Here is a 14,539-nt window from a genome sequence, read left to right on the forward strand (position 1 = left end):
TTATCCATTCTCTCCCCGAGAGTGGGAGTCTATCACATTGTGCTTGCTATGGTGTAGGTCTTCTAGAAAGCTACTCAAGGGGGACCAACCTACATGCCAGGAACATTTCCACTTCTTCCTTCTTTCTCTCTCTGCCCGGGACGTCTGTAGCCCATTGTGATCACTAGGGTAGGGAATACTTCCAAAGACTTGGTCTGTGGGCCAGTAACAAACACCAGCAACCACCCACCTCCTGGTCTCTTATACCATGATCAAAACCCAATTCCTAACTAGGGCAAACATTGCTCTTTTTCTGTCTGTCACATGTATTATAGGACTGCCTAGCCAGCCACTTCCCCTTGACCACTTAGGAGTACCAAGAAAGGATTCCCTTTAAATTTCTGCAAAAATGTCCAAACTGTATCCAAAGGCCTTGCTACTCACAGTGGAACCAACAGCAAATATTGGTGCCACAATCTAGGCCCATTCTGGACATACTGGGTCAGAAACACATTTTAAGGGGATCCCCAGGGATTTCCAAATGCAGAGTCTGCGGCTCTGGACTAACTTTCAAGTTCCGTTCTCTTTGTCCTGTAGTCCACATTGGCTTCCAATTTGCCCCCGATTCTGATACCACAGGGGCAGGCCACCACAATATTTCCCTACCCTCTTAAACTGTGCTGGCAGAATAACCACGCTCATCACAGCTTTTCTCACACGCACCCCTCTTCTGCTCTGGCACCATCCGAGATCCCTTTTCTGTCACAGGCCAAGTTCTGAGTCTCTGTGCTGATGATCTTAGGAATGCCCACCAAGAGGCCCATTACACATGTAGAGTGTTTCTAAATGTGTATATCTGAAAAACAATACAGCCCTTGGTTCTGGTTTTACCATGCTACGCAATGAGGAGAGTGATAATAAGCACACACACACACACTCACATGCACGCACACATATGCACGCACACACATGCACAATATTTAGGGATGAGTTAGATGGACAGGATTTCTGAGAAGAAATAAAACAGATGATGGGGAACAGTAAAGTGCCAGGAAGCAAATGAACAGAAGCCAGTGACAGAAAGGTAGCCAGGCTGCTCCAAAAGCCTTAAGAATAGCCTGTTTGTGAAGCAGACAGACAGTGAGCCCAGCAGGATCAAAGGTGTTTAAGGACAAGACCATGCCACTGGCCATTTCAGACTAACCGAGGAAATGGATAGCCCAGGAAACTCAAGGGAAACGCCTCGTTTCTTTCTGTGGTACATGTTTGGCTGAGGTTCCACTTAAGAGTTAGAAAGCAAGCATGCTTGAGGATCCCTGAAAGTCCAGTCCTCGAAATAGGACTAAGTAAAATTAAGAGCCTAGCTGGGCCACTTCCTGGCTCTGGACTCCTTTGCCCTCTAAACCTAGGCTTCCTGGGTGTACCTGATGGGTTTTGGAACAGAAGCAACTTTGCAGTTGTTGCTGGGGGTGGGGTGGCAGGGGATGCTCGTCCCCCGCGGGCTGCCGCCCACATCAGGCTTCACCTGGGTATCCGTGTTCTGTGATACCCCGCTATGTTGCTATCCATCATTACCCTTCCAGGAGAAGGTTCATTCCAAACATCCCTGTCTCCTCTTCCCCCAGGCCTCCCAGATCCTGCCACCCCAAGCCACCGTGTCCCCAGCTCCCGGCCACAGTGACCCCAGCACTAACGCCTTACGCCACCTCCGCCGGACCCCCGTTTACCTGGGGCCAAACGCGACTTGTCGCCACCTCGCGTCCTGGGCCCTGCCTCCCCTCCCGGCTGTCGCAACGGCGCCCCCAGCCCAGCCAGGCCCGGTGCGGCGCGGGATGCCTCGGCGGGACTGGCGGCGGCGGCCACGCTGCGCGCTCCGGCGGAGGGGAGGGGGCTCGGCGGCGGCGGCGGCGGAGGCAGCGAAGGCGGTGGCGAAGGCGGCGGCAGCGGCAGCGGCGGGCCCTGCGGGGGGCAGAGCCAAGAGGCGCGGCGGCGGAAGAGGAGCGAGAGGAGGACGCGGAGCATGCGGGGGGCTGCGGGCCTGGCCGCAGTGAAGCCCGCCGCGCCCAGGGCGCAGGGAGTGGCCGTCGCCTCCCGCGCGCACCGCGGCTGAGATGGCGGCGGCGCGGCCGAGGCGCGCCGAGCCCCCGGGGCAGGGCCGCCCGGGTGCGGGCTGAAAAGCCCCGCGGGCCCGGGGAGCTCACGCGGCGGAGCGCAGGCCCGGGAACGGCCTACGGCGAGCGGCTAGGGCCGGCGGGGAGAAACGCGGCCGCGATGGCCAACGCTAGTGAGCCGGGCGGTGGCGGCGGCGGCGGGGCCGAGGCGGCCGCGCTGGGCCTCAGGCTGGCCACGCTCAGCCTGCTGCTGTGCGTGAGCCTGGCGGGCAACGTGCTGTTCGCGCTGCTCATCGTGCGGGAGCGCAGCCTGCACCGCGCGCCTTACTACCTGCTGCTCGACCTGTGCCTGGCCGATGGGCTGCGCGCGCTCGCCTGCCTCCCGGCCGTCATGCTGGCGGCGCGGCGCGCGGCGGCCGCGGCGGGGACGCCTCCGGGCGCGTTGGGCTGCAAGCTGCTGGCCTTCCTAGCCGCGCTCTTCTGCTTCCATGCGGCCTTTCTGCTTCTAGGTGTGGGCGTCACCCGCTACCTGGCCATCGCGCACCACCGCTTCTATGCCGAGCGCCTGGCCGGCTGGCCGTGCGCCGCGATGCTGGTGTGCGCCGCCTGGGCGCTGGCGTTGGCCGCGGCCTTCCCGCCGGTGCTGGACGGAGGTGGCGCGGACGACGAGGACGCGCCGTGTGCCCTGGAGCAGCGGCCCGACGGCGCCCCGGGCGCGCTAGGCTTCCTGCTGCTGCTGGCCGCGGTGGTGGGCGCCACGCACCTCGTCTACCTCCGCCTGCTCTTCTTCATCCACGATCGCCGCAAGATGCGGCCCGCGCGCCTGGTGCCCGCCGTCAGCCACGACTGGACCTTCCACGGCCCCGGAGCCACGGGCCAGGCGGCTGCCAACTGGACGGCGGGCTTCGGCCGCGGGCCCACGCCACCTGCGCTGGTGGGCATCAGGCCTGCAGGCCCGGGCCGCGGTGCCCGGCGCCTCCTGGTGCTGGAGGAATTCAAGACAGAGAAGAGGCTGTGCAAGATGTTCTACGCCATCACGCTGCTCTTCCTGCTCCTCTGGGGGCCCTATGTGGTGGCCAGTTACCTGCGCGTCCTGGTGCAGCCGGGCGCTGTCCCGCAGGCCTACCTGACAGCCTCGGTGTGGCTGACATTCGCGCAGGCTGGCATCAACCCGGTGGTGTGCTTCCTCTTCAATCGGGAGCTGAGGGACTGTTTCAGAGCCCAGTTCCCCTGCTGCCAGAGCCCCCAGGCCACACAGGCCACCCTCCCCTGCGACCTGAAAGGCATTGGTTTGTGAGGTGCACTCTGCCACCCAGGCTCCCTCTGGCTTCGATTGTGACCGCGCTTCTTCCCCTTCTGCCCCGTGTCTGGTTTTTCTCCGCTGCCTTCACAAGATTCTCAAAGTGGACACGCACTTGGATTGTACAGACTCCTGTTCTGGGGGCGGGGGAGGGGATGCCGTGGTCCAGTTCCGTCGTTCTAATTATACTTCCCTCCTGGCGGTAGGCCCTGCAGTCTTTTTTGTACTGGTACCGACTTCTTTTCTTCCACGTGTGATTTTTTTTTTAAATAAAGGCTACCTGGTTTTATTCATGCAAAGTTTCCTAGAGACCATGGCCAGTTTTCTACAGAAGCTATTTTTGACAACCTCAAGTGGCATTACCTTTGCATTGCAGTGAAGGAGAGAGAGCTAGGGGATCTTCTATTGGAGATGGAAGAGAGAGACGGAATTGTCTGTAGTCCCCTCTGAATCACAGGGCACAGGACTAGGTGTGCCTTGTTTGCAAGTGCGGGGAACTTTCCCCAGCGGTGACACTGGACTTGAAGAGGAAGGGGGCTTGGGTAGGAAGGCAGTCACTTTTGAGTCAGCTTATAAGCAAGGTTTGGAGCCCTGTTTATATTCCTTTAAAAACTACGCATCAGCAGTAGCTGCTCTGTATATCAATCTTGAACGGAAATGTTGTGAGACTGTGACTTTTAAACAGTAAAGTGTTTTGGATAGTAATGTGGAGAGAAAAAAAAAAACCAGTATTGCATGTGTTTGTATTGATCGGGAATTGCAGATGGGGCGGGCTCTGGAGGGCAGAGAACCACAGGTTGGTTTGGGTTTGGGGTTTGGGCTTTTGGTTTTTGTTGTTGTTGTTTTTTTTTTTTTCCCAGTAAAAAGTTAAAATACTTTTGTGGAAATGGCTTTGCTTTGATAAGCCCAGTTTTGCTCTGTCTTATAAAGCTAATTTTCACTCTGAAGACCTTTGTCCGTGGTAAAAAGAAATGGGATATAATGGTGCCTCTCCCAGGAGACAAAACATTTTCCTGCGGTGTTTGCTGAGTTAGGTGGTGCTGTTCTATTGATAGCTGATTTAAATGATTAATAAGAACTATAATTTAAAATACTATCTCTTTGTTAGACATTGTCATTTGGAACTGAAGGACTACATTGCAAGTACTGTATAATACTTTTTGCTTAAACTGCTATGTTTTTATTAATGTAACTTGCGTTTTGAAGATTTCTATCTGTACTTCTCTTTGCATTACATAAATACACCAGTATTTTCATTCTGGAGTGGCTGTGTTGTTGTTGTTGTTGGGGGCCAAGTCCCTTTAGGCTGTGGCTACGGAGCTCACGCTTGATCATTTAGTATGTGCTGTCCCAGATCAGGTTTCTGGTTTGGATCTTAGCATTTCTGAGATATTTGGAACCCTTTGTGAGTGGGGGTGGGGATTAGTGCGTGTGTGTAGAGTGTATGCCTTTGCACACAGAGGCCAGTTGGCCGCTATTGGTCTTTCTCTGTTACTCTCCATGTTAGTTTTTGAGACAGGGTCTCTCACTTGCCAACTGGCTGGCTTGTAATCCCCAGGGACCCTCCTGTTTCCACCTCCTCAGCACTGAAGGTGACAGACAGGTGCACCCGAATTTTTACTTTTTATGTGAACTCAGCTTCTCATACTTTTGTGGGTTACCACTGAGCCATCTCCCTAGCTACTGCCTTTTAACTTGGGAGTGCAAGATAAAAATGAGCAAATTGGGGCTGGCGAGATGGCTCAGTGGTTAGACGACTGGCTCCTCTTCCAGAGGGCCTGAGTTCAATTCCCAGCAATCAAATGGTGGCTCACAGCCATCCATAATGAGATCTAGTGCCCTCTTATGCCCTGCAGACATACATGCAGGCAGAACACTGTATACATAATAAATCTTTTTTAAAAGGGGGGGGGAGAGTCATCTCTTTAAATGAAAGAAACAGTGAACACACATACTATTTTAAATGATTTTAAACACCAAAGCAATGGGTTGGAGATGAACCTCAGTAGGGGAACATTTACCTAGTCCCAGCCAGGCCTTGAGTTTGATTCCTAGAGCCACAAGGAGGAAAGGTGATTTTAAAAAAAGAGAGGTACCAAAGTAATCATTTTTGACATAATGAATAAATCTATGGTTTATTTTGAGCATAAAATTAACTATTGAACACTAACTCCAAGAGAGGTGAACAATAAGACCCTGTGGGCAATCTTTCTCTAATCAGCAGCATTATTTTGTTCTGCTTGGGAAAGTTGAAGACCTGTTCTATTTGGAAGGCTCCTTTACTCTCTGTGAATTTAGATCAAATAAAGTTCTGCCCTTGGGTTTTCAAGAGGGGCAGGGCAAATAAACCCTCTGCCACACTTCGGTCCAAGTGAGGTCACCAAAGCCAGGTTTTATTCAGATTACTTAGTACCTGCTAGCCACAGGACCCCACCCTTCACTGTGCGGCCCTGACCTTGAGTTGTTCCAGCCTCAGGCAGCGTTTAGACTACAGCAGAGGCCACCTCACCTGCGGCTGCTGGGGCCCCTGAGATCCTGGGATAGTTTCAGGAGAATTAGATTGACTTGCGTACACAAGCTAGTGGTTCCTGTTGGGGTGTGCTGCTGAGTCGGGGACCCTTCTCCGGGGAGAAGTCGTCTTCCACAGCCCTCCGTTGTTTCAAGACAGGACTTACTTTCTACAGGCTGGATGCGAACTTGGTCAGTTTCCAGCGAGGATTCGAGTCCGAGCAGCACAAAGCGGTCAGCAGGGGAAGTGCAGCTGTGTCCCCAATACTCAGCTCCTGGTGGCAGAGCAGGTACAGCGCACTCAGGGAAGCCTCAGTGAGATGGCTCATTTGCTAATCTGGGACATTAATTCAGCACACTCGTCTCCCCAGGGTGAGCTGAATGAGCTGTCCCTATACTCAAAGCAAAAGAAAAAAAAAAGCTATGTATAGAAATCTCCATCTGCACTTCCTAGCGTGGATTTATTAAGTTTAATCAGGTTTAGGTCTTTTGGTACCCTCTGTCAAATAGCTTTACAGAAAGAGTAGAACTGTGTAAATTGAAACCTGGCTTTCCTTTTTTTTTTTTTTTTAAATGTGGGTACTTCTAGAAAAAATTGGGAGCGTGTTACAAACCGGTAGCCATAATAATAAGTGATCTTTGGATCCACTGTGCCAAGAGCCTGTCGGCTTTGTCAAATTGGTTTCCATTCTTTTTATGTGTGTGCCTGTGTATGAGTGCGTGCATGTGCGGTACACACGAGTACATGCCAAAGCGTGCATGCGGAGGTCAGAGAAGAGCTTGAAGAAGTTGGTTCTTTCCTTCACCGTGCAGGTCCTGGGGATCAAACAGCGTGCCAGGCTTGGTGAGTGGCCAGCGAGCTCCTCTGCTGACCCCGTCTCACCAGGCCACCTCTTCTTTTTTCCCCTTTCCTTTCTTATTGCTTCTCTCTCTCCCATCTCCCCCTTTCCTTTGTCTCTTTTTAAAGAATGGAAATGTAATTATTTCAGCACATTCTTTGGTCTGGCCATCAGCCCCCTGTCTCTCAGATGTCCTGCCCTGTAGGAGCGGTGAACTTCTAGGTCTGATTTGCAACATCCTTGTTTCCTTGGTTTTGGTGGTGGTGGTTTCATTTCTTCAGCCGAAATAGCAATAGAGAAGACTGGACCCTGCTGAGAACACAACCAGTCCCCAAGTGCTGCAGGCCTGGAGCAGAGGTTTAACAAGGACTGTCTGGGTCATCAGTCAATGCCGGCTCTCAGAGGTGGTCTTAGCCATCAGATGGTGACATCCCCATCATTCAGACAAACTGTGGACATGACACGCAGTCCAGCAATTCCACAGGTGTCCCAGCCACTCCTAATCCTTATTTCTGCCCCACACCTCCACTGACACACAACCCCGCTTCCTTGTTCTTTAGCATCTTTGTTTCTTCCTCCATTTTACTCTCATGGCCCAAAGTTCCAAGGAAGATGGGACCCCAGCCGAGAGCTCAGGTGGATCGCTGAGTAGGCGGGTTGCACTTCTTCTCTTCCTAACAACCTTCTGGGCTGGGTGGACCATCTTTGTTGTCATGGGAGAGCATTGGCGGGCCCTGCTCTTTTCTCCAGCTCTGGGTCTCCTTGTATTTCCACATTCCCTTTCAAATTGCCTGTGGGTTTACTTTCCGTGCCCTCCACCCCTGCCTGGGGATTCCTCCTTATTTTATGTCCAGCAGGATGATAGGGTTTGAAATGGTCAACATCTCAGGAAGCCTGAGCACAAGGAGCCTGTACAAACAGCAGCGCCCCAGGTCCTGCCTGGACACTGGCTCTGAACTAGACCCGGGCCAAGGACTGGGAAATCCTTTTTGTCTGGCTAAAATGTCCCACACTTCATTCCCTCCAGGAAGGCTGTGCCTCAGGTCATGGGACACACGGTGTCTTCTGCCCCCCTACCACCCACACCAACCCTCAACTTCTCCTCTGCCGCTCTGTTGTCCTCTAGCCACCACAGGTCATTGGCAGTGTCACAGACATTAGGATTTGCTCCTATGTCCAAAGAACTTACTGCCCCACCCCCTCTGAACTACATGTTAAACTTTCAGACATAAAGAGTGAATGCTTCCCCTCCACATAGGGTGGATTATCCCATGGTGCACCGTGGTCGAGATCGAAGGCACTGTTGTCATGAGCTCTTGTTGCCTGGAGCAGCCTGGAGCAGGTAACTACTGACTTACTGTCTCTCTTAAGCATCTTAAACTGTCAGGACACTGAGTGGCTGGGTTGTGAAATGCAGCTGCCTCCAAATATTCTCTCTGATCACTGGGGAGACACTTCACCCACGCAGGCAGTCAAGACCAGTGACCTTTATTTAGGTCCCTCTTCGTGAAGGGTAAGGAAGACAATGGGGAGCTGTCCTTACCCACTGACACCTGGTCCTGTGTCAGCTCTCTTTCCATTCCTCTGTGCCATTCCAGGGAGAAAGTAGAGTAAAAACAAGATCGAGCTGAGTTCAAGTTTCTCCTTGTTCTCCAACTTGAACACAAGTTTTAGGGTTCAACCTAGCTGCTAAAAAGTCCTCTTTCCTCTTTTTACTCATTCTCTTTGGGGTGCTCTTAGGTGACAATGTGATGCTTGGAGCCACAGCAGCCCAGTTGTCTTAAGACCACGAGGAGAGAGAGACACTGTGATTTCAATGAAGGCCATAGACCTTATTCATCTCTAGACTTTTAATTTTGAAGTGAAATCAGCTATGGTTTCAGTCATTACAAGGATTCACAGAGCTCACTGGCTGGCAAGGGTAACCTACTTATAGAGTCCCAGGATAGTAAGAGACCCTGTCTCAAAAAATGGTGTGGGGACTGGAGAGATGGCTCAGCAGTTAAGAGCACTGGCTGCTCTTCCAGAGGTCCTGAGTTCAATTCCCACCAACCACATGGTCTCTCACAGCCGTCTACAATGGGATCTGATGCCTTGTTCTATCTGATGCTGTCTTCTGTCATGCAGGCATGCATGCAAATAGGGTACTCATATCTATCTACATATATATGTGTGTGTGTGTGTGTGTGTGTGAATATGTGCAAAGCACTTGATGAGCAAGCTAGAAGGTCAGAAGAGCCAAGTTCATCCACAGTATTGATGCAAGCATATGGTTGGTGTGGCGGTCAGACTGTAACCACAGTACAAGAGAGCTAGAGACAGGATCCTGAAGTAAGCTGGCTAGCTAATCTAGCTCAACTGGTCAACTCTGGGTTCAAGGGAAAGATCCTGCCTCAATATAATATGGTGGAGAGCAACTGGCATCCAACACACGCGTAACACCACACATGTACAAACATGCACACATACATATGCATACTAAAGATAAGGTTAAAAAAATAAAGTAGATAGTGCCTGAGGAACAATACTATAGGGTGTCCTCTGAGCTCCACATGTATCCTTACACATCTGCACACTTGTACACATATGCACCTGCACACTGACACACATACAAAGTTGGATACCAAAGTCATGCTTTCTACCTATCAGATTGTCCTATCTTCTACTGATAATCTTGACCTCAGAAAAATAATGAACTAGGTTTTTTGTTTGTTTGTTTGAGTCAGGGTCTCAATGGGTGCAACCTTGACTGGCCTGGAACTCACTACATAGATCAAGCTGGTCTTGACCTCACAGAAATCTGGCTGACTCTGCCTTACAGCTGTAGCTATTAAACTTGTGAGCCGTCATACCTGGGTTGAAATAGATTTTCATTATTTATTACTACAAGACTGGTTCTATGTAGTTATACTGTAGTAAACTTTTTTGACCAATATATGTATAGCTTTTAAAGGTTATTATGTTTTGAGTATGAAAGGTCCTGTCTCCCCTTTCCCCAGGCTCACGTGTTCAAATATTTGGTCCCTCAGCTAGTGGTCCTTTTCTGGGAGGCTGCAGAACAAATGGCAAATAGGACCTTGCTGGCTGACAGAGGTGACAGGGGCACACCTTGGGAGTCATAGCCCACCTTACCTCCTATCCTGCCTCTGCTTCCAGGTCACTCTCAGCGAGAGGCCACTGTTGTGACACCTACCACCACAGACCCACCCACCCTCCAGTCAGCATGCCTCGGTGAATTATAGTCACCTGGCATTCACAGGGCACTCGTGATCTGCCATGGTGAGTTATGTCCCCTGAACCGTAAGCCAGAGCAAATCCTTCTTCCCTGAAGTTGCTTCTGCCAGAGGTTTTTGTCACAGAAAAAAAATGAAAAGTAACTACGACAGTCATATATCTAATTAGAGGAATCTGGGAAGTAACATATAAATCCACCCAACCAACACACACCAAAAGCCAGCACGAAGCCTGGTCTGTGTTGGCTGGAACTAGGCACAGGGCAAATGAGGTGCAGTTTTCTTGGTTACTAATTAACAGGGGAAACTTGGCAAAGGCGCTCCGAGTCATAAAGCAAGGCAGAACCAGACAGATGCCAAGACGGGGTCCACACAGAGAGCTGGGATAACACAGAGGCCAGACTTCATTCCGGCCTGGTTGGAAAGGCTGACAAGCATTCAGCTCTGGTTTCCCAGTTGATGAGAAAGGAGAAACCAGAGCATTGGAATCAAAATGGCCTAGGCTCTGCCTTCCCCTTCTCGTGGGCTGTGCATTTCCCTGAGATTCCTTCACTCCGGAATCCGTTTTTTAAAAATTTATTTCTCTCAGGAAAATAAAGTCCCAGGATTCTCTCTTCAAAATTTCTTGTCTGTATTGTATTGGAATATCCTCGTGCCAGAAAGGAATGGGGTCATTTTTGGGAAAGGAGTTTGTTACGTAACATGTCCATGCCGGAAAGACCCAGCAAAGATGCCACTGGGGAGTTCTGCCCAAACTCTGCAGAAAACAAACAAAGGGACCACTGAACCCCTTCCAAAGCATGAGTGAGGAGGAACAGGCTTGCACCATGGGGAAAAGTATTTTGTGGGTTCTGTTTTACGAAAGAGCAGGCCTAATCAAGGGAAGGCTTAGGAGATACCCAGCCAACCCTGTATCTGGTAAATAAGTAGCCTGAGATTTACATCTGGAAGTCTTGAGGTCAGTTAAATTATACCAAGAAACTGCAAACACACTCGAGAGGTGCAAATGTCCTTATCTTCCCTCACGGTAACTTTAAGGAGAGGGGTAGATGGAAACGATTACTTTCTGGTTTCTAGGAGGAACCATTTAATCATTTACAAATTACGTTCTAAGTGGCCACCCTCCAACAGGTGGGGAGAATAGAAACTTTTAGGAAGCTGGGCGTTCAAACATTTCTTGGGTACAACTACGTTACCTGAAGAATGCCAATCTGGGTAGCCTTGTGGGAGGGACATCTTAATTTTCCACCAGGAAATGACGTGTGAGAAGCACACATGGTTTCTTGCTTGGAACCTGGAGAGAGCGGCAAAGATCTGTTTTCTGGAAGACAGAGCCACCCAACAGCTGCAGAGCGGCCTTGGGAATCATTTACATTTCTGTGCCCGTTCAATAGTGTGGCCTTTTAACAGTTGTAGAGTTTGGCTGGGGAGGCGCTCAGTGGGTGAAGTGCTTGCTGCTTAAGCTTGAGGACCGGGATTTTGATCCCAGCACGCAGGGAAAAAGCTAAGGCAGCAGCAGAGGACTGTCACCCCATAGTTTAGGGGCCCCAGAGTGCATCCTGGCCTGCCGTAGAGGAATTGGTGAGCTCCAGGCTAGTGAGAGATAAAAATAAAGGGAAGAATGGTTGAGGAAGACACTGGATAACCAGTGGCCTCTGTCTGCACACATGGATACACACACACTAGATAACTAGTATCCTCTGTCTGCACACATGTATACACACTAGATAACTAGTATCCTCTGTCTGCACACATGTATACACACACTAGATAACTAGTATCCTCTGTCTGCACACATGTATACACACACTAGATAACTAGTATCCTCTGTCTGCACACATGTATACACACACTAGATAACCAGTATTCTCTATCTGCACACATGTATACACACTAGATAAACAGTATTCTCTATCTGCACACATGTATACACACACTAGATAACTAGTATCCTCTATCTGCACACATGTATACACAGTAGATAACCAGTATCCTCTATCTGCACTCATGTATACATACACACTAGATAGCCAGTATCCTCTATCTTCACACATGTATATACACACTTGATAACCAATGGCCTCTATCTGTACAAATGTATACACATACATACATATGCCACACACACACACACACACAGAGACACAAACAAGAGAGAGACAGAGACAGAGATAGAAAGACAAACACAGAGAGGAATGAGACAGAGAGAGAGGGAAAGAGAAAAAGAGAGAGTTGGAGAGGAGAGAAAAAAATCTATAGCAGAGGTTGGGACTTGTGGAGCAAGCATGGAGCTTAAAGTCCATCCCAGCCCTGGGTGTGGGCAGGAAAATCCTAAATTAAAATACCCCAGAAGATGAGATTTTTCCTCGTTTGTCATTCTGTCCTCCTCCCCCCATTTCCACAATAGCCCTTGACTATTTCCCTGTAAGTGTGGCCAATATGCTGGACAGAGAAAGGCCAGCATCCCCAGGCTTGCATTCAGCAAAGAGGCATGGAGAGTGTAATTGGGCCATGTGTAATTCTTTAAGCCCACAGTCACGATCAGTTTCATTTGCATATCTATCTTGAGGAATCATGGGATACCCAGAGCTATTTCTAGAATGCTATTTGCATAATTGTTCTATCTTTTATGAATACGGTGACATGTGTGGTCTGACAAAGGATTTTTGAAAAAAAATGTTGAGTTGCTTTATAAGGTTTATAAGGATATTAGAATTAAATGGTGGTAGGTATATATTTAATAACCTGTCTCTATTGAAAGGAACACAATTACATAAAGCCATTAGTCTGCTGTCAATGGCTTATTACCTTTGCTATTGTTGTTCACTGAAAGTTTAATAGTTAAAGTTTATTTCTTCTTCAAACACCCCTCTCCACTTCTCAGAAAGATTTAAATTCACTTAAACACCACGAGAAAATTTACAGTTGTTTCGTGACTGTCTGAACTCCCCCCCCCCACGTACACACACACACACACACACACATTTCTTAGTCTGTAGGTATTTGACATGTTTCTGGCTTTGGACACTAGCAAGAAAACAGATAGATTCTTTGGTCTTTCTGGTCTTTGCCTTCCTGTAAGGCTCATGATCAAACTACCTATGTTTCTCCATTTCTCATGAGATCCTTGCTCCACTTGGTAAGCAAGTTCTTCTTGTGGGACATCAAGACTGTATGGAGGAAATGCCTGTAAGTCTAACATTCTCAGACTGAAGTGGGGAGGAGAACCCCTTTCTGACCTGTGAACACTGTGACCCCGAGTCATGTCCTCTCCCCTATTTCAGCTCCATTCCTGAGCTAGCCAGCCCCACTTTTGCTTCTTGGCCACATTAAGGGCTAAGATCTTCTGTCCTTGACGTTGTTAATGTGTGCTTGTTTGGCTATCACCACATAGCCATATAAAATCTGGACACATCCCTTTTGGGTTTGGTCTGTCATCAGTTCCAGAGTCCAAACCAATTTGAGGTCAGTGTGGGGTTAATCCTGCTCTCAGAAGGACAATCACTACACAATGAACATCTTTATTTTTAAGTTTTGGTTTTGAGACAGGGTCTCATGCCACCTAAAGTTGCCTCAATCTCACTATGTAACAGGAAGGCCTTGAATTCCTGGTTTTTCCAGCTCCTGATGCCGGAATTACAATCATGTGCCACCATCCCTGGCCACCACTATTTTATTTACTTACTTGTAAAGATTGACTTATCTTTATTTTCATGTGCATTGTTATTTTGTCTGCATGTCTGTGTGCCACATGTGTGTCTGGTGCCCATGGAGGTCAAGATCCTGTGGAAGAGTGCTTTCAAGCACTGAGCCATAGCTCCAGCATCCCACGGCTCTTTTAAAAGATAACTGAAGTTTAAAATATAACAAAATGATCATAACACATTAGAAAGAAATATTCAGCCTAGGGATTAAGAAAGAGATGGTGAACAAGTTTACCAAGAAGATTCCAAATAAGAGCCACTCGAGTGTTTCTTCCTGCTTTGAATGTGGGGGTCAGGAGGCCCTCCATATTCTTGGCCAGGAGGTCAACTCAACCAGCTCTCCCAGGTCCTTCCCTGTCTGGGCCATATGTCAAATGTACTCATCTTTCCCCATTGCAGAGAAAGCTCAATTTCCTTTTAGCAAAGTGAGGGAGATTACCTCTTCTCTCTCTCCCCTGCTCAGAATTTAAGTCATACCATCCCACGTAGATGGCCGTGAACAGTCTCTGGAGAGGGGAAGAAATGAACTGTGGAAGACAACCATAATCTATAGTTCTCCTCTTCTAGAGATGGATTTCATGACTCTTAATGAAACGAAAGCAAAATGATAGGGAATATTAACATTTGCCAGGCAAAGGACTAATAATTTATTTTTATATCCCCATAAAAGCATAGCAAGTAATATTTGCTATGCATCTCCTGTTTGAGAAGCCAAATATTATCTCCTAAAATTTTACACAAGAACAAATACTCATTTATGTGAAGATTCTTGGCCTGAACTCTTTGGCTCCTTCATTTTGTACGCCAACTTGGGATTTAGGAAACTTATCTCGAGTTAGAATTGAGAATGGGTGTGGTACAGATA

At 48.9% G+C, this 14,539-nt stretch overlaps 2 protein-coding genes across 2 annotated transcripts in view; one reads left to right on the forward strand and one right to left on the reverse strand.

Moving 5' to 3' along the window:
- Eif4e3 (eukaryotic translation initiation factor 4E family member 3) overlaps window positions 1–2,540 on the reverse strand; it is a 73,508-nt gene extending 70,968 nt beyond the window's left edge. Inside the window, exon 1 of the mRNA XM_050149398.1 lies at window positions 2,422–2,540. The gene's annotated coding sequence lies outside the window, so the exon portion shown is untranslated. The remainder of the gene's footprint in view (window positions 1–2,421) is intronic.
- Gpr27 (G protein-coupled receptor 27) lies at window positions 1,744–4,653 on the forward strand. The gene has a single exon (XM_050149395.1). The coding sequence runs from the start codon at window positions 2,251–2,253 to the stop codon at window positions 3,385–3,387; it is 1,137 nt and encodes a 378-aa protein (XP_050005352.1). The 5' UTR covers window positions 1,744–2,250; the 3' UTR covers window positions 3,388–4,653.
- Window positions 4,654–14,539: the final 9,886 nt, after the last annotated feature.

The sequence above is a fragment of the Alexandromys fortis genome, unplaced genomic scaffold, assembly GCF_014885135.2.
Source record: "Alexandromys fortis isolate MF-2015 unplaced genomic scaffold, M_Fortis_MF-2015_v1.1 scaffold_48, whole genome shotgun sequence".
In the NCBI taxonomy this organism is placed as follows: domain Eukaryota; kingdom Metazoa; phylum Chordata; class Mammalia; order Rodentia; family Cricetidae; genus Alexandromys; species Alexandromys fortis.

Coding starts and splice junctions, on each gene's coding strand:
- Gpr27 (XM_050149395.1), top strand. CDS start 2,251: ATGGCCAACGCTAGTGAGCCGGGCGGTGGCGGCGGCGGCGGGGCCGAG.